This window comes from Bufo gargarizans, chromosome 9 (genome assembly GCF_014858855.1).
Source record: "Bufo gargarizans isolate SCDJY-AF-19 chromosome 9, ASM1485885v1, whole genome shotgun sequence".
In the NCBI taxonomy this organism is placed as follows: domain Eukaryota; kingdom Metazoa; phylum Chordata; class Amphibia; order Anura; family Bufonidae; genus Bufo; species Bufo gargarizans.
Genome location: NC_058088.1, coordinates 25,325,761 through 25,344,982, shown reverse-complemented (window position 1 = coordinate 25,344,982; position 19,222 = coordinate 25,325,761). Strand labels below are relative to the sequence as shown.

General features: G+C 44.0%; 1 protein-coding gene across 1 annotated transcript in view; it reads right to left on the bottom strand.

Annotated features, from left to right (window-relative positions):
* Window positions 1-16,152: 16,152 nt before the first annotated feature.
* The window catches only part of PPP1R14A (protein phosphatase 1 regulatory inhibitor subunit 14A), a 30,786-nt gene continuing 27,716 nt past the window's right edge, over window positions 16,153-19,222 (bottom strand). The window contains exon 4 of the mRNA XM_044305752.1: window positions 16,153-18,833. Coding sequence (XP_044161687.1) covers window positions 18,723-18,833 — 111 coding nt within the window. The 3' untranslated portion in view covers window positions 16,153-18,722. The remainder of the gene's footprint in view (window positions 18,834-19,222) is intronic.

Genomic DNA, 19,222 nt, shown 5'->3' with positions numbered 1-19,222 from the left:
GTGCATAAGAATGTATACAGTTACTGTTTGCACTTAGCTCCCTCTAGTGGTGGCTGCAAGAAAATACAATGCTTTTCCATCAGGAATAGAAAGAGGAAGTTCAGCCCTGGGGCTCCATAGCAGTTGTGTTTTGTAGTCTGCCCCCACTGAAGGTATGCCACTGCTTACAGTACTGGATACTGGACCAGAGTGCAGTGGTTAGATGTGGTCTCATGGTTTTCTTATATGACCCCGCCTAACATGTAACCCCCCACCCCGGATTGGTGATATATCATTATCCAGGAAGCGGTCTGTCAGGCTACTGATCTGTTTCGGGATGTGAGGAGGAGGAGACTGTAAGTCATTTTATTGCTAGAAAGATAACTCTGCATGTTATTTCTGATGTTACTGGAAGAAAAGAAAGGCTATGACAATTGATGAATGCTTGGGTCATTGACCCCCACATCAGGCACAATTCTGGTTGAAAGTTATTTGTTATTTTTAGAGATAAGCACTTAAATCCCATGACCTAAAAAACAATAATGACCTCCCCTGACAGGAACAAGAACACTTATAAAATCCAGCGCAGACACTTATTACAGGCTGGGAGAATTCACGTGGACGCTTCTGCCCTCTGCTGGACAAAGTGGGTACTTCCACAAATATTGCATTTTAATAATTGTGTTGTGTAGACAATGATTTTGACTACGAGTCTTGAATACGAATTGTGCATATCCATTACTGTAAGACAAAGGTGCATAACCTGTATACTGGTTCCCAAAGGCCGTGTCTGATTTTAATTTTGGATTTTCCGGATTACTTTATAAGCTCTTCATTGACTGAAGTCCATGTCAGGGTCTGGAGTAAGGGGACATCGTATACTAGGGTCCACTATAAAACAAAGCAGAGCGCCACTTATTAAATCTATATGATGTTGCTTCCATTATTATGACTTTAAAAGTAAATTCTTTGTAAAAACCTTTCTGTCCACACAATGTTTGTATAGTATCTATTTATACATATAGCAGGTGTTTTATAGATATTGGTTTGTCAGTTTTAATAATAAAAAATACATTTGTACTTTGGATCGTATTTCTTTGTCCTGAATTGTAATCCTTGATATGAAGATAGATAGATATGAGAGAGAGAGAGAGAGAGGAACCCAGCCCGACCAGATAATCACCCCACACCACCTCACAAAAGCCGGGATCGGGAACACAGTAAACAAGAGACAAGAGGAATACGTCAGTGAATGGAGGAAGGAGGTGAGAGCATCCCAGAAGCTGACGGTGTACCAGAGCCTGCAGAGAGACTACAAACTGGCCCCATATCTGGAGAAACTAGGGAACCCCAGAGACCGGAAAATCCTGAGCCGCTACAGACTGAGCGCCCACAGCCTGGCCGTCGAATCCGGACGGCATCGACAGAGCTACATGCCTAGAGAAAGCCGACTGTGCCAGCAGCGCCACCTGGAGGCGGTGGAGCATGAGGCCCACTTCCTGATATACTGCCCTTAATAATCAGCAATGAGGGACATCCACTTTAGGAGACTGTCTGATCTCTGCCCAGACTTCAGCTCCATGGAGGAGGAAGAGAAACTGCCCATCCTGCTGGGAGAGGAAGAGAACACTGTGGACATAGCAGCACAATATATCAGTCAGTGCCTGCCACAGTCTTTATTTAGAAATAAAGACTTCTACAATATCCAGGAGCCTCGGCGTCATCCTTTGGGGACGGAGAAGCCATATTCACAACATAGAGGCGACCTCGGCGGGGAAGGTGCAAGTATTGGTGTATTGAGTTTTTCCTTTACTTCCCTCCCCGGTAAAGTAAGTCCTTTACCATTGCAATTTTATCCATCAGCAGTCACAATTGTGACAAAAAATGGTTTTAAGACTGATGTGTATGTGTTTTTATACACAATTTGCATTATTGCTTTTGTAACAGTATTTTACATATTTATATATCTGTCTATCTTTATACAATTTTTAATTTATAAAACCTATAATATATTCAGAACACTGCAAACTCTCTGGCTCTGTGGCGCCCCCTTGGTGCACCCAGGAAACCCCTGGAACAGCACTGTTCATCGTCCTTTTTTGTTTTACCTTAACAGACTGAGAGGAGCCCGATATGCCATGGACTCCGATACCCTGACCCTGGATGTGTCCGCACCCCTTCCCCCCTGTAATGATATGCCATGGACTCCTATACACCGACCCCGGGTGTGTCCCCATTTCTCAACCCCCTATTTCCCACTTGCTTTGGCAATACTAATGTATAATTTTAGACCTGCCAATAAAGCTTGATTGATTGATAGATATGAGAGCTAGCAGGAAAAATTCCACGGCACCTCCAAGGCGTAAAATAATATCAGACTTTATTCACCAGACCCGCGACGTTTCGATCCGCTTCCTGGCATCTTTCTCAAGCAGTGTCACTGCTTGAGAAAGATCCCAGGAAGCGGATCGAAACGTCACTGGTCTGGTGAATAAAGTCTGATATTATTTTACGCCATGGAGGTGCCGTGGAATTTTTCCTGCTAATTATCTGAAGGGGGATCGCCTTCACAGCCGCTGGCACTCCGCTTATACTTGATATACAGCTGTGCTGCCCAACCTCTATACATCTTTTCTAGATATGAGAGATAGAGAGATAGGTGATAGATAGATAAAATGATTCCACGTCACTCCCATAAGAAATGTCGAAAGTTGTGTACTTTTAATAACCCATGGATGGACATTTCTTTTGGGAGTGCCGTCGAATCATTTTCGCTATTTATTGGAGGTTTAGTCGGGTCCGTAGCCGCTGGCACACCACTTTTTTTTATTTTTTTATCCTGTATAGATAGATAGATAAATAGACAGACATTAGATCAGTAATGAATGTAGAAATCCAGGTAATAAGGTTCACCTGGAAGTTTGACATAAGGGCAGACTAGATAGACCCAGGTGGTCTTTTTCTGCCGTCAATCTTCTATGTCTTTATGATAAACCTATGCCACCAATATAGATGGGGACCTCTACATAGGAGTTGTCCACTCTTTTACAAGTGATGGCTTATTACAGAGGCAGACACAAGTTGCTGCTGCCTCGCGTACCCTGCCAGTCGGCCCAGACCTGCATCCCACTGTCTTCTTCATGCCGGGTCTGCTCTTTACCTCATCCTTTGCCCGTATGCGTGCTTCCTCCAGCTCTTAAAGGGCCAGCGTGCTTGCATTCTAATCTTTACCAGCCCATGGCTGAAAACCCTGGGGTACCTTAGGCACCTTCCCCTGTGGGAGGGTGCCAGAGCAATATGTTCATCAGCTTGCTAGTGCCCATATTTTTCTGTCCTTGTACTAACCTCTGCCTGTGTACTGGACTCTTACCCTCTATTGCCTGACCTTACCTGTGCCGGACCTCCGTATTGACCGTTCGCTGCCTGCTCTGACCTCGGACTGTTCTCCACTGTGCTTTTGCCTGACCCCTTACTGCCCCGATATTGGTGTCTCTGACTTATGTTGGTCAGCTATAAACCACAGAGAGACTATTCCAGGAGGTAGCAGCCTGGTGGTTCCCCTGCAGCAAAGTCCAGATCCCTGAAGAGGGGTTAAAGGGTCAATGCCAGAGTAATGCCCTTAGGTTTAGCCCAAAGTCAAATCTGTTGGTTAGCAAGTGGTTCCACGTCCATTGCCAAAACATAGCCTATTCTCAGGATAGGCCATTACTATCTGATCGGTGGGGGTCTGACACCCTACACCCTTCATCAGATCAGTTGTTCTGTAGTAGCATTGGTGCCAGAACCACACAACTTCATCTATTGCACAGTGGATGGAGCTGGTTACTGCAGTACTGCTCCCACTGAAGTGAATGGGAACAGTGCTGCAGTAACCAACTTTGCCCACTACACAATAGATGAAACTTTGTTGTTCTGTCCCAAACTTCCAGCACCAGAGCTACTGCAGAACAGCCAATATGAGGGGCACAGGATGTCGGACCTACACTAAACAGATAGTAGTAACAACCCTATTGCTCCATTCTCAAAAGACATACCTTTTTCAAATCCCTATTCACAGTGCAGATGTTAGGGCATGATGCAGATTCTGAAATCTGCATCAAAATTGCTGCAAAATCTCAATGTAGCCTACGAATACACTGTATTTCAGCAATTGCAATATCAAAAGCATCCAGTAGAGGGCGACATCGCATTATTTAAATATTGCATTTGTAGCAAAGGCAGATGAAGTAACAAGGACAGTTACCCCCTAAAAAAATAAATGAACCCAAAGTGGAGTGCGGGGACCTGGCACGTCGTTTACTTACCACATAAACAATAGTCAGCAACTCTGGTTTTCTGAGGTGTAATGATAGAAATCAAACAGACGGGATCCTGGCTTATACGTGTCTGGGTGCACGGAAACTTCCTTACTGCCAACAGTATGAACCAGAATAAAAAAGGGTCTCCTCTACAAATCTAGATGATATCCTTCTTTATTAAGGATCCCTTTCAGGTGTCCACTATTCATCAGTCTCAGTATCATGGTAAGAAGATATAAACAGTCTATATGATAATGTCAGTCAGTGCATACATAGTACCGCCATCAATAGGTTATGGCTAAATAGTGCTTAGATTGTTCCAAAATATACCTCTATACAGTACTCAAATAATGCCACCATACACTGCTCAAATAATACCATTATACAGTACTCAAATAATACCACCATACAGTACTCAAATAATGCCACCATACAATGCTCAAACAATACCGTCATACAGTACTCAAATAATACCACAATATAGTGCTCAAACAATACTGCCATACAGTGCTCAAATAATACCATCATACAGTGCTCAAATAAATTCCATCATACAGTACTCAAATAATACCATCATCCAGTACTCAAATAATACCATACAGTGGTGAAAAATACCACTATATAGTGCTAACAAATACCACCATACCGTGCTCAAATAATACCATGCAGTGCTCAAAAATACAATTGTAAAGTACTCAAATAATACCACCGCACAGTACTCGAGTAAATACCACCACACAGTGCTCAAATAATACCACCATACAGTGCTCAAATAAAAGCCATCATACAGTACTCAATTATTAAAAATACTACCATATAATTCTCATATACTGTAATACCACCATATATTACTCGAGCAATATTTCTGAAATTGTCCAGCATACTATATCTGTATCTAGATAATTGGATGTTTGAAATATTGTTGCATATGGGTAAACAGTAAAGTAGTCACCAGATCTTGTACCGCACGTTAACAGGCAAATTCCAGCAGAACCAGTGCTACCAGTAAGAATTCCTTACATACCAACATCTGAATGTTATTAGGTGTTTATAAATAGAGAACAGGACATGAGAGGCAAAGGCTAAAAAAAACGAGACTTTGGCTCACCAAGAAAATAAATATTCTAGGTTCTAAGCATTTGACCCCTTCTCAACCCAAAAACCCACAGCAGAACCAAAAACAACCAGCAGTGAATGTAAGTCGTCATCTTTCCTCTGGTAAAATTAGATTCAGATCTGTGTTCGGAAAGTTGGATGACAACCAGTATTGCCCCTATTTGCCTTCCATAGGGGTATCCGCCAGCTTTCCTTATACCCCCTGAATGGTTGATTAATGTATATGATTCAACAGAATGCACTTGCTGGGATAGATGGAATATTAGGGGACAGTAATGGGGACGATCTTGCCCCCAGGATTGCATCTTCATCTACTGATCCTAAAATAGATCAACCCATGTCTGTTTTAGTAAATACTTGCGTACCCCATAAAATAACAGCTTTTGAATATTTTTTAGTACCTTGTGTTGTGTTGCTCCTCTGTTATTCCTATTGGAAATGTTTAAATTAATAGATAACTCGGTGTTACAGGTGTGCGCCTGTGTGTCAGCGTTGATTGGGCAGTGTAGAGACACCCTATTGGGTAATGGTAGCACCCAGTCGTCAATTTAGGCTACTGTCACACTGGCGTTTTGGCTTTCCGTTTGTGAGATCCGTTCAGGGATCTCACAAGCGGTCCAAAACGGATCAGTTTTGCCCTAATGCATTCTGAATGGAAAAGGATCCGCTCAGAATGCATCAGTTTGCTTCCGATCAGTCTCCATTCCGCTCTGGAGGCGGACACCAAAACGCTGCCTGCTTGACGAAACTGAGCCAAACGGATCCGTCCTGGCACACAATGTAAGTCAATAGGGACGGATCCGTTTTCTCTGACACAATCGAAAAAGGATCCATCTCCCATTGACTTTCAATGGAGTTCATGACGGATCCGATTTGTCTATGTTACAGATAATACAAACGGATGCATGCGGTTGTATTATTGTAACGGATCCGTTTTTGCAGATCCATGACGAGTGTGAAAGTAGCCTAATTCATACAGTTCCAATTGGAATAACAGACGAATGGTGCAAAGTAGAATTGTACAGTAAGTTACTTCAGAATTGTTATTCTATGAATGCAAGCAGTTGCTAACAACAGACAAGTCAGGAGAGGTTGGGACATTTGTTAAATAAGGGGCAGAACATGTTAAAAAATTAAAGAGTGTTACTAACTTTTCAGACCCCTGCAGCTGCTGACCAAGTGCCTGCAAAGCATCACTTCCGGGTCTCAGCTTGACACACAGGAAATGGCAGGAGATGCCTTCTCAGCCAATCACGAGCCATAGCAGTGACCCGTCTCAGCCAGTGATTGGCTGATAGGGCATACCCTGCTATTTCCTGTGTGTCAAGCTGGGCTTAGGAAGCAGAGACTAATAGGGACCCAGAAAGTGCATTAAATTTAACCCCCACCATTGTCTAATTGAGGGGCTGGCGGGAGCCCGCCTTGCTGTATTATCGGAATTTCAAAAAGAGGAAAACGGTTTAAACAGTCAGGATGAGCTACAGAGGTGCAGAGGCAACAGTCACACCCATGTCCCTGTACTGAATAAGACCAGACCAGTATTATGTATTGCATCTGGTAGGTGGGAGGTAGGTGGTTACTACGGATTAAGCAATAGAGGAAACTTTTGCAATCAACCATATTCTTCTGAATTATGAATTTTTAGGCAAATTTCCCCGCTAGCAAGCAGAATGGTATGCGGCTGTATAGGGAAACATGACAAAAATGTCAGTTTTTGAGACAAAACACGAGGATGCACCCAAGAACCGGCATGTCACCCATCAAGGATATCACTCCGAATACACCGTAACTTGTTTTCCTCCTTTTCGTGTTTGCACAATAGTAGGGGCCACGTTCACCCGTTTGGAGGAAAGTCCAGATTCTTCCTCGTTTTGTTTAGACAAAAATAAAGCCCCCTCCCTTCTACGGTAATGACTCCATGTGCTGGTGGCCGGCTGCATCTGGACCATTATATACAAATGTCTAAGTAAAAGCAGACAAATAAATACTGAAAGCGAGAACATGTGCCAGATGATTCAGGACTGCTCCGAAGTAAGGCCAAATCCCCCTGGCTACCCCCAACCAGGGCCATCATCAGAAATATAGTATCTAGACCCCATATAAGTAATGGTCAGGGGGTCCCCATCTACCTCCATCATCTACCTTATTGCTTAGGGCCTCCTGCACACGAAAGTGTGCTGCCCGTTGCCGTATTGCGGACCGCATTTGTGGATCCACAATACACAGGCGCTGTTCTGTGGGAATTCCGCATCACGGATGCGGACCCATTTACTTCAATGGTGCGGAACGGAAGCACGGAACAGAACCCTACGGAGTGCTTCCATGGGGTTTCGTTCCGTACTTCTGTTCCGCAAAAAGATAGAACATGTCCTATCTTTTTGCGAAACGTTCGGATCGCGGACCCATTAAAGTGAATGGGTCCGCAATCCGCTGCGGCTGCCCCACGGTCGGTGTTTGCGGGCCGCAGCACGACCACGAAGTGCACATGTTAGTGTGCAGGAGGCCTAAATTTGGGGAACCAGAAAACTGTTTTTTTTTTTTTTAAAGAAGAGGAACAATATGATCTTCACACCTCCTACCGGGACCATAGACGGGAGATGGGGACAAGATTAGGGTGACCACTTTCATAACCCACCAAAAGAAGGACACCATACCCAGGACATTGGGTGATGACAACACATAGAATAGAAATAGTCATCTATATGCCAGCATCAGAGGACATCACAGGGAGGAGAAGACTACAACTACCAGTATGTCCAGTCTGTTATTATGGTATATCAGAGAAGAATTCAGAGTGGGAGTGCAAGAGGAGAGGACTACAACTCCCGGGACGTACAGTACAGACCAAAAGTTTGGACACACCTTTTCATTCAAAGAGTTTCCTTTTTTTCATGACTATGAAAATTGTAGATTCACACTGAAGGCATCAAAACTATGAATTAACACATGTGGAATTATATGCATAACAAAAAAGTGTGAAACAACTGAAAATATGTCATATTCTAGGTTCTTCAAAGTAGCCACCTTTTGCTTTGATTACTGCTTTGCACACTCTTGGCATTCTCTTGATGAGCTTCAAGAGGTAGTCACCTGAAATGATCTTCCAACAGTCTTGAAGGAGTTCCCAGAGATGCTTAGCACTTGTTGGCCCTTTTGCCTTCACTCTGCGGTCCAGCTCACCCCAAACCATCTCGATTGGGTTCAGGTCCGGTGACTGTGGAGGCCAGGTCATCTGGCGCAGCACCCCATCACTCTCCTTCATGGTCAAATAGCCCTTACACAGTCTGGAGGTGTGTTTGGGGTCATTGTCCTGTTGAAAAATAAATGATGGTCCAACTAAACGCAAACCGGATGGTATAGCATGCCGCTTCAAGATGCTGTGGTAGCCATGCTGGTTCAGTATGCCTTCAATTTTGAATAAATCCCTAACAGTGTCACCAGCAAAGCACCATCACACCTCCTCCTCCATGCTTCACGGTGGGAACCAGGCATGTAGAGTCCATCCGTTCACCTTTTTTGCGTCGCACAAAGACACGGTGTTTGGAACCAAAGATCTCAAATTTGGACTCATTGGACCAAAGCACAGATTTCCACTGGTCTAATGTCCATTCCTTGTGTTCTTTAGCCCAAACAAGTCTCTTCTGCTTGTTGCCTGTCCTTAGCAGTGGTTTCCTAGCAGATATTCTACCATGAAGGCCTGATTCACACAGTCTCCTCTTAAGGCCCCATGCACACGGCCGTGTGCGGGCCGTGGAACCGCGGCCTGGATCCCTCCTGAGAGCAGGAGCGCACGGCGTCACTGGTTGCTATGACGCCGTGCGCTCCCTGCTGCCGGCACAGTACAGTAATACACTGGTATAGATCATACCAGTGTATTACTGTACTGTGCCGGCAGCAGGGAGCGCACGGCGTCATAGCAACCAGTGACGCCGTGCGCTCCTGCTCTCAGGAGGGATCCAGGCCGCGGTTCCACGGTCCGCACACGGCCTAACAGTTGTTCTAGAGATGTGTCTGCTGCTAGAACTCTGTGTGGCATTGACCTGGTCTCTAATCTGAGCTGCTGTTAACCTGCGATTTCAGGTTAACCTGCGAGGCTGGTGACTCGTATGAACTTATCCTCCACAGCAGAGGTGACTATTGGTCTTCCTTTCCTGGGGCGGTCCGCATGTGAGCCATCTTTGTAGCGCTCTTTCTTTGTAGCGCTTGATGGTTTTTGCGACTGCACTCGGGGACACTTTCAAAGTTTTCCCAATTTTTTGGACTGACTGAAAATTTATGTAATGATGGCCACTCGTTTTTCTTTACTGAGAATTTGTATTATGGCAAGAAAAAAGCTAACAGTCTATTCAGTAGGACTATCAGCTGTGTATCCACCTGACTTCTCCACAACGCAACTGATGGTCCCAACCCCATTTATAAGGCAAGAAATCCCACTTATTAAACCTGACAGGGCACACCTGTGAAATGAAAACCATTTCAGGTGACTACCTCTTGAAGCTTATCAAGAGAATGCCAAGAGTGTGCAAAGCAGTAATCAAAGCAAAAGGTGGCTACTTTGAAGAACCTAGAATATGACATATTTTCAGTTGTTTCACACTTTTTTGTTATGTATATAATTCCACGTGTTAATTCATAGTTTTGATGCCTTCAGTGTGAATCTACAATTTTCATTGTCATGAAAATTAAGAAAACTCTTTGAATGAGAAGGTGTGTCCAAACTTTTGGTCTGTACTGTACATGCCGTTATTATGGGATATCAGAGGACAATTCAGAGAGGGAGTATAAGAGGAGAGAACTACAACTCCCAGCATGTCCAGGCTCTTATGTGATATTAGAGGTCATTACAGGGATGAGGTATGAGAGGAGAGAACAACTCTCAACGTGTCCAGGCCATTATTATGGGATATCAGAGGATAATTTAGAGAGGGAGTATAGGAGGAGAGGACTACAACTTCCAAGGTTTCTGAGGCTCACCACTCCTGAGTTCCACCCCTCCTGCACTGAACACCTGATGTTGATGTCATCACAGGTCCTTACCACTTCTCCTCTACACTGCTTAGCTCCACCCCTACCTGCACTGACCACATGACAGTGACATCATCACAAGTCCTTCAGCTCTTGCACTGTAGAAATATTTTAGGTAACCACACATAATTGCAGTGTCACAATGTAGGGGGAGGGGAGGTACATAGAATGACAACAGAAGGAAAATGACCAAAAACTAGGCCTCACGGCTAGGGAAACTGTCACCACCTAGGAAACCCTAAACCTAGCCCTGATTCCTGTCAGTATGAATAGACCCTGAAGGTGGGAGTATTAATACACTGGAAACCTAGGCCCTAGAAACCCTGAATATCCTTAGGAGTAGTGACTGGGTCTGAGACCACTGGTTCCATCCCAGATGAACGAACCAGCGTCTCTCTGAGGCTTAGTAAACAACGAGCACAGGGGAACAACAAAATACAAAGGGAAGTACACTTATCTTCAATAGAAAATGGAGGAGCAGGAACACAGATGAGGACCACACACCAGCTCTTCCAACTCCAGGCAGATAATATCAACCGCATGGTAAGAAGTGTGAGTCCAGACTAAATAGAGGAGCAGTAATGACCACAAGCTACACCTGAGACAAGAGGTGTGGTCACCACCAACAACACTGCAACAAGTGAAAACATAGGATGCCAGATATCCCAACGTGCAGCCAGTCTCTCAGATCTTCTAACCTCGGTCACAGGAGGGACCGTGACATGCAGTCACCTACCATTTTAGTTAAAATATATCCCCAAAGCGGGGTGCTACTTTCAGAGCACCATACTGAGCGGAGGGTTATCAGAAAGATCTAGTAGGTTATTAGTAAATCATCCCATAAGAAAGAGACCCTAGTGACAAGTGCCACCGAACCATGGAGGTCCTGTAGTCACTGGGGCTCATTCGAGGAAGCTCTGGTGCCCTGGTGGGCTAGTCCCATCCTTGTCTATAAATCAAGTTGGAGCTCCTAGATAAAGTTTAAAGTGCCTCCTGCACTGCGATGTCTCCATAAAACCAGAACATTATACCTTATAGCATTTTTTTCCTGCTTTGCGAAAGGGCTAAAAAACGCGTCAGCTTTACTTGTATTTTACCCCCGCTAAAATAAATTTCAGGGTTTTTTTCAGACATCGCAGCGCTGGACGCATCATTTGAACTTCATCCATGCCTTGTCTATGCAATAGCTGAGTAGCTGAAACAGAAGCCAAGGAATTAGGGTGTGTATATAGGCAGATGAGCGCTGTAGTCACGCCGGGGTCTGCCCCCGCACCCCTCATGTGATGTTTGCCTCAAACAAACTCAAGATGTTTACATGTATAATGGAATTCTTCTTGTAGAAGACTTGTCTGAGGCTGATTAGCGCCGGGGCTGGCTGTCACCGCCATACACTGATTGAGGCCACATGTCCATCCCTGGAGAAGGAACAATGACACATTGACAACGGCTGCAGAGTGTGTGTGTGGGGGGGGGGGGGGGGGGGATTTGCACAATAGGAACCATCCCCAAGGGGTACGAGAGGAGTGTGGAAATGGAAACTATATTGTGATATCCAATTCAGAATGTAACCCTCGTAATAGTTTCCTAACGTGATACACTGCATTCACACAACTGTATTTTGTGGTCTGCAAAACGAGGATGACGTCTGTGTTGCATCCATTTTTTGCAGACCCATTGACTTCAGTGGGTCCATGGTCCGAGAATAGGATATGTTCTATCTTCTGCAGAATGGACATCTTTGTGCTTTCCGCATCTGTAAGCCCGTTCCGCAAAAGCTAAAACATGTCCTACTTGATCGCAAAATGCGGTTCATGGACCTATCGAAGTCAATGTGTCTGCAAAAAAAAAAAATGGATGCAACCCGGACATCATCCGCGTTTTGCGGACCTCAAAATACATACGGTTGCGTGAATGTATGGTGTAAAATCTCAGTAGACTGGAGATGATTCCTTTATGTGGCTATTAAAGGCCATCTGTCAGCAGATTTGTACCTATGAAACTGGCTGACCTGTTGCATGTGCGTAAAAATAGGCAATTTTTTTCTACGTTTGTGTAAAAAAAAAAAAAAAGATGCGTCCATTGATTTTTTTATGAGGTTGGTGGTAATTATCATTTTACAGCTCACAGTAAATGCTGGTAATGATTTATTATGGTACATTGAGCTATAGACATGGAATACTTATAATCTTTAGCATTCATTATGGTTTGCCAATGTGTCCCTAAAAAATATTGTCTGTCCGTGATTTTGGGAAAATTTGTCCAGAAAAAAAAAAAATTACATTCTGGTTGGCAACTGTGCCATACGCATTACATTCTCTGCCATGGAGGCTTGTACAGGGATCAGACAAAAGTACATACAGTATGTGATTTTATTTTTTATGTGAGGAGTCACTGTGCTGCTGCGTTTCAGTCTCTTGCTTTAACGTTTTTTTTTTTCCAGACTTTTAATATTGATGACCTATCCTCAGGATCACCGGAGTTCTGACCCCGGCCCCCCCTTGCTGATCAGCTAGAAGAAGAGAGACAGGAGGCAGCATGCGTACACGGCTCGTGCCTTATTTTCATACAGCTGATCGGCAGGGGTGCCGAGTGTCGGACCCCCGGGGATCTGATATTGATGACCTGTCCTGAGGATAGCTCATCAATATTAAAAGTATGGAAAACCCCTTTAATTGAAGTCAAATTTATTTATTTTTTGCTTACTTTCTGTAGGAAGGTTCAGTCCTGTTCTTCGATAATCCCACATAGTTTAATGTCATTGCCAAATATGGACCCCTCTGTTGTGAACCATCTGCAGGATCATCAACAACCAGACATTCCCCAGGACTGATCGTGGCCGTAAATCCATGAGTAACAGTTCTAATCCTCATGGAAGATATTCCAGACCCCTAATCAGTAGATTTTTATAGACTAATAAATTTGATCTGATTTCTTTGGAAATATCCTGCAGATAACAGTTTATACACTAGCTGCAATGTGGCTTAGTACAAGCGTTAGGTACCGGTATATAAGGAACTGGATCCTAAATTGAAAGACTATTTTTTAAAACAAGGATGCTCAACCTGCGGCCCTCCAGCTGTTGCAAAACTACAATTCCCAGCATGCCTGCACAGCCTACAGCTATTAGAGCATGATGGGAGTTGTAGTTTTGCAACAGCTGGAGGGCCACAGGTTGAGCATCCTTGTTTCAAAGCAATGTTGTTTTCATGTTTAACATATTATGCTGATTCAATAATACTATATCTTTCTATCGTTGCTTCGATCCTCATTTTTCTGATGCAGAGCTCCAAAACCTCTGCATTGGCATTTATATAAAACACAACGCACTGGCTGCCTGCAGCTGCCACTAGAGGGAGCTGTATCTTCCTGCATCATCTGTCCTGACTGAGTGCAATGTTTAAATAGTCTGCAGTAAAATATCTAGCTCCCCCTAGTGGTGGCTGAAAACAATGAGAGTTTTAACTTTTAACTCTACGGTTGTGCGAAGCATAAGTTTGGATTTTTCCATTAGAAAAAAAAATGAATAAAAAAATGGTTCAGCACATAATCTTGGACATTCACTTTAAAGCGATATACAGTCAGGTCCATAAATATTGGGACATTGACACAATTCTAACATTTTTGGCTCTATACACGACCACAATGGATTTGAAATGAAACAAACAAGATGTGCTTTACCTGCAGACTGCCAGCTTTAATTTGAGGGTATTTACATCCAAATCAGGTAAACGGTGCAGGAATTACAGCAGTTTGCATATGTGCCTCCCACTTGTTAAGGGACCAAAAGTAATGGGACAGAATAATAATCATAAATCAAACTTTCACTTTTTAATACTTGGTTGCAAATCCTTTGCAGTCAATTACAGCCTGAAGTCTGGAACGCATAGACATCACCAGACGCTGGGTCTCATCCCTGGTGATGCTCTGCCGGGCCTCTACTGCCACTGTCTGTTAGGCAGTTCTTGGGGCATTTTCCCTTCAGTTTTGTCTTCAGCCAGTGAAATGCAGCTCAATCGGATTCCGGTCAGGTGATTGACTTGGCCATTGCATAACATTCCACTTCTTTCCCTTAAAAAGCTCTTTGGTTGCTTTTGCAGTATGCTTTTGGTCATTGTCCATCTGCACTGTGAAGCGCCGTCCAATGAGTTCTGAAGCATTTGGCTGAATATGAGCAGATAATATTGCCCGAAACACTTCAGAATTCATCCTGCTGCTTTTGTCAGCAGTCACATCATCATTAAATATAAGAGAACCAGTTCCATTGGCAGCCATACATGCCCACGCCATGACACTACCACCACCACGCTTCACTGATGAGGTGGTATGCTTAGGATCATGAGCAGTTCCTTTCCTTCTCCATACTCGTCTCTTCCCATCACTCTGGTACAAGTTGATCTTGGTCTCATCTGCCCATAGGATGTTGTTCCAGAACTCTGTGAAGGCTTTTTTAGATGTCGTTTGGCAAACTCTAATCAGGCCTTCCTGTTTTTGAGGCTCACCAATGGTTTACATCTTGTGGTGAACCCTCTGCATTCCCTCTGGTGAAGTCTTCTCTTGATTGTTGACTTTGACATGCATAGACCTACCTCCTGGAGAGTGTTCTTGATCTGGTCAACTGTTGTTAAGGGTGTTTTCTTCACCAGGGAAAGAAGTCTTCGGTCATCCACCACTGTTGTTTTCCATGGTCTTCTGGGTCTTTTGGTGTTGCTGAGCTCACCGGTGCGTTCCTTCTTTTTAAGAATGTTCCAAACAGTTGTTTTGGCCACGCCAAATGTTTTTGCTACCTCTCTGATGGGTTTGTTTTGTTTTTTCAGCCTAATGGTGGCTTGCTTCACTGATAGTGACAGCTCTTTGGATCTCATCTTGAGAGATGACAGCAACAGATTCCAAATGCAAATAGCACACTTGAAATGAACTCTGGACCTTTTATCTGCCATGGAACAGCTGAGAAGCCAATTGTCCCATTACTTTTGGTTCCTTAACAAGTGGGAGGCAGATATGCAAAGTGTTGTAATTCCTGCACCGTTCACCTGATTTGGATGTAAATACCCTCAAATTAAAGCTGACAGTCTGCAGGTAAAGCACATCTTGTTGTTTCATTTCAAATCCATTGTGGTGGTGTATAGAGCCAAAAATGTTAGAATTGTGTTAATGTCCCAATATTTATGGACCTGACTATACATGAGATAACTGTTGGCTGAGCCATAGTTGCAGATGGGATTGTTTAACAATCTAATGTGTACAGGGGCCTCTTGCAGTCCTTTCCTAAGGGCTCATTCAGACGGCTGTATGCTGTCTGCAAAAATGCGGATCAGTTTTTTTTGCAGATTAGATGCAGACCCAAACACTTCTATGGGGCCCTTTTCTTCCATTCCACGGCTCCGCAAAACAAATGAAACATGTCCTATATTTGTCAGTGAAAATCAGGACGTGGCCCCATTGATGTCTATGGGTCTGCAAAAATACGGAAGGCAATCCGTTTTTTTGCAGACATGTTGAACTGTCTGTAAAAAGACAGATCCGCATTTATGCAGACAGCATACAGCCGTCTGAATGAGCCCTAAGTGAGAGGCTAATGGGACTGTATTAACTTAAAGGGGTTATCCTCTTTAAGACTAGTCATATGAAGACAATAAATGTAGAAGCCATGCTGATGACAGCTACTATGCATTTACTGTTTCAGCAGGATCTCAATGTAAACTTTACAAGATTTCCATGACAGCAGACCACAAACTCAAAGTAAAACATTTTATTACCATTGAAGTAACATCACGGCATCCATGTTAATACTTATATTAAAAAGGCAACAAAACGTGTATAAATACGCTTACATAGGCTCCAAAGTTAACTAGCCAGCAGTATAAAATCTCATGAGGTGGAAAAGGGCCAAAGAGCTTAGAAGAACCTCCTAGATTCTGGAAAGTTACCAGGTCCTATGGTCTGTGGAAGAAATGGTCACCTTAAAATATCAGGAACACTGCTATACGTACATGTAAGGCCTCATGCACACAACCGTTGTTTTGGTCAGCATCCGAGCCCCAGTTTTCTGGCGGCTTGGATGCGGACCAATTCACTTCAATGGGGCCGCAAAAGATGCGAACAGCATTCCGTGTGCTGTCCGCATCCGTTGCTCCGTTCCGTAGCCCCGCAAAAAAAAATATAACAACATGTCCTATTCTTGTCCGTTTTGCGGACAAGAATAGGCATTTCTACAATGGGCCACCCGCTCCGCAAATTGCGGAAGGCACACAGGCGGCTTCTGTTTTTTGCAGATCCGCGGGTTGCAGACCGCAAAGAAAAAGAACGGTCGTGTGCATGAGGCCTAAGGGTAGAGAAAACCCAGAGTTAATAGAAAAGGGTCCCCATTCAAGACCCCCATGTACTAGTCAGAGTGCAGAGAGGCTATAAGGATTGTCTCTCACTCTGAAGGACCTAATTCCAAAACTTCTTCTGGTTTTGGCTGAAAAACATGCAGGACAATCTGCCTCAAAACCTTCTCCAAAAAAATTGTGTGAACCTACCCTTGTGCAAATATAAAAAAAATAAAAATTTATATCTCAGGATAAATACAAACTGTCAAGAACTCACTAAAATCTCTTTAAAAAAATCTCTTAAAAACACTTTAAAAGCAACTAAACTTAACTTTATACCTGACGGCTCCTCCAGTGGTGTGTGAGCCAAGGCTAAGACTATGCTCACACGGCATCTGTGGTATGCGGTTAGTGTCTGTGCCTACTCCTATAGGTATCCATAGACCCCTATTCACCTGACTGAGGTTAAGGGTTGTAGTTTTGGCCCCCGTCAGGCTACCTTTTAATACTGTATAGAATTATACAGTCAACTGTGCTTGTACATGTAGAGGCTTTCTGCGAAAAAATGTCTACAGAGGGTTTCTTTGTTTTTTTTCTTTTTTAATACAGATGCCTATGGTCGAAGAAAGCTTCGGCACACCTATACAGTGGCGCACGTCAATGCTTTCCATCGCAGGTCCTCCCTCTGACGGAAGGCTCAAACGAGATGTGAACACTTACTGTAGATACTAGTAGCCAGAGCCATATAGATGAGCGACAAATTGGCCAAAGCCACCAATATTGGTAGGATTGACTGATGATCTTAGGTAAATGGGGACCTGCTGATCATCCTCTAACTGGTCATGTTGGATTGCAGCAGCTCAGCAGAGTGTGCATGTTCATGGTGGAGGTGGCAGAAAGAGCTGTCGAAAGATATGACTGAAATATGATCTAAAATCCAAGTTTGATAAAGGTACTAGAAAGGCCTCTTTATAGGATGACCTCTATAACATGCCCCAGTACCAGTTCTCGGTTGGGGGTGACAACAGGGAGAGAGCAGTGTATGTTAAACACTGCGTCCCTCTCAGCCGATTGGCCACGATGGATCACCTGACTCATTCACCGGTCAAGGTGATAGTGATCACCCAGCAAGTGGCACCTACTAGTGTAGTGATATTAGGATACCGAATAGGTCTATCAGGTGACTATGAGCCAAAACCTATGTGCAAATTATGGAATGCAACTTTTTTCCCCCTTGGTTAAAGGGGCTTTCCGAGACTTTGAAACTGATGACCTATCCTCTGGGTAGGTCTTCAGTATTTGATTGGAGGGAGTCCGACACCCCGGACCCCCGCCGATCTGCTGAAGTCACCAGCGTTCCTGTGAGTGCCGTTGCCTTCTTGCGGTTTTCTCTAGGACATGCCTTCATCGGTCACATGGCCTTTCAGCAGCTCAGGCCCATTCAAGTGAATGGGGCTGACCTGTTCTGAAACAGCTGATCGGCGAGGGTCTCGGGTGTTGGACCCCCACAATCAGATACTCTGGATACCCTCTGGATAGGTCATCAGTTAGAAAGTCTCAAATAACCCCTTTAATGTTTATGGAAAAGCAAAGTACCAGCTAAAGATATCACTATATGGTCCCCGGCCCGGTGAGATCACAGTCTATAAAGAAAAATAACACTTATTGTGAACAATATATACGTAATACAGATATGTCTTCCTTCACGTTCAGGACGGGGGGGTCTTGAGGAGCAATCTGTTTGGTTGAGCTTTCTAGTACAATGGATAATGCAGAAGAAGGTGGCGGTGTATCTGAAGCATCAGGTTGTAGAATAATGAAGTGCGGGAATGTGCGACACATCGATGTGGTCCCATCACCAGATGCCTCCTGATCACCACTGCCATGCTCATTTTGTCTTTTGCATCCATCCATCTTTCACGTATAGAGATGCCTTGTGCTTGCTGACCCCCCCCCCCCCCCCCCCTCGTTATAGGTTAGCAGTATTCGTCGGTCACGCATGTTCCCGAATCTGATCTTCATTGCTGATCCCCAGACCGTTCTTCCTTAGGAGAGTCTGTTTCTGAAGTCCCTTTAACTTGAACAGCAAATCTCGAATAAAAGCCTGTAAAACAAGAGTCACATTTAGCAAATATCAGGGTTCAGTCTAATTAGTGGTACAAATATAGCAACATTTTTTTTTTTTTTTTTTTTTGCAGACGATTTTTGATCAATGCAACAATTTGGTTGACTATTCATAGGAGCCAAGAGAATTAGGCTAGTGTCCCACCAGCGCTAGCGATCCGGCAGGCTGTGGAAGCAGGGAACAGTCTACTGGATCGCTTATAACTCTCCGTCCGACCCCATTAAAGGGGTTCTCCGGGCTTTTAATATTCTCAGGATAGGTCATCAATATCAAATCGGTGGTGGTCTGACACCTGGCACCTCCGCCGATCAGCTGTATGAAGGAAAGGCGCCCATAGACATAGCAGCAGCGAGCAGGGAGACGGCACG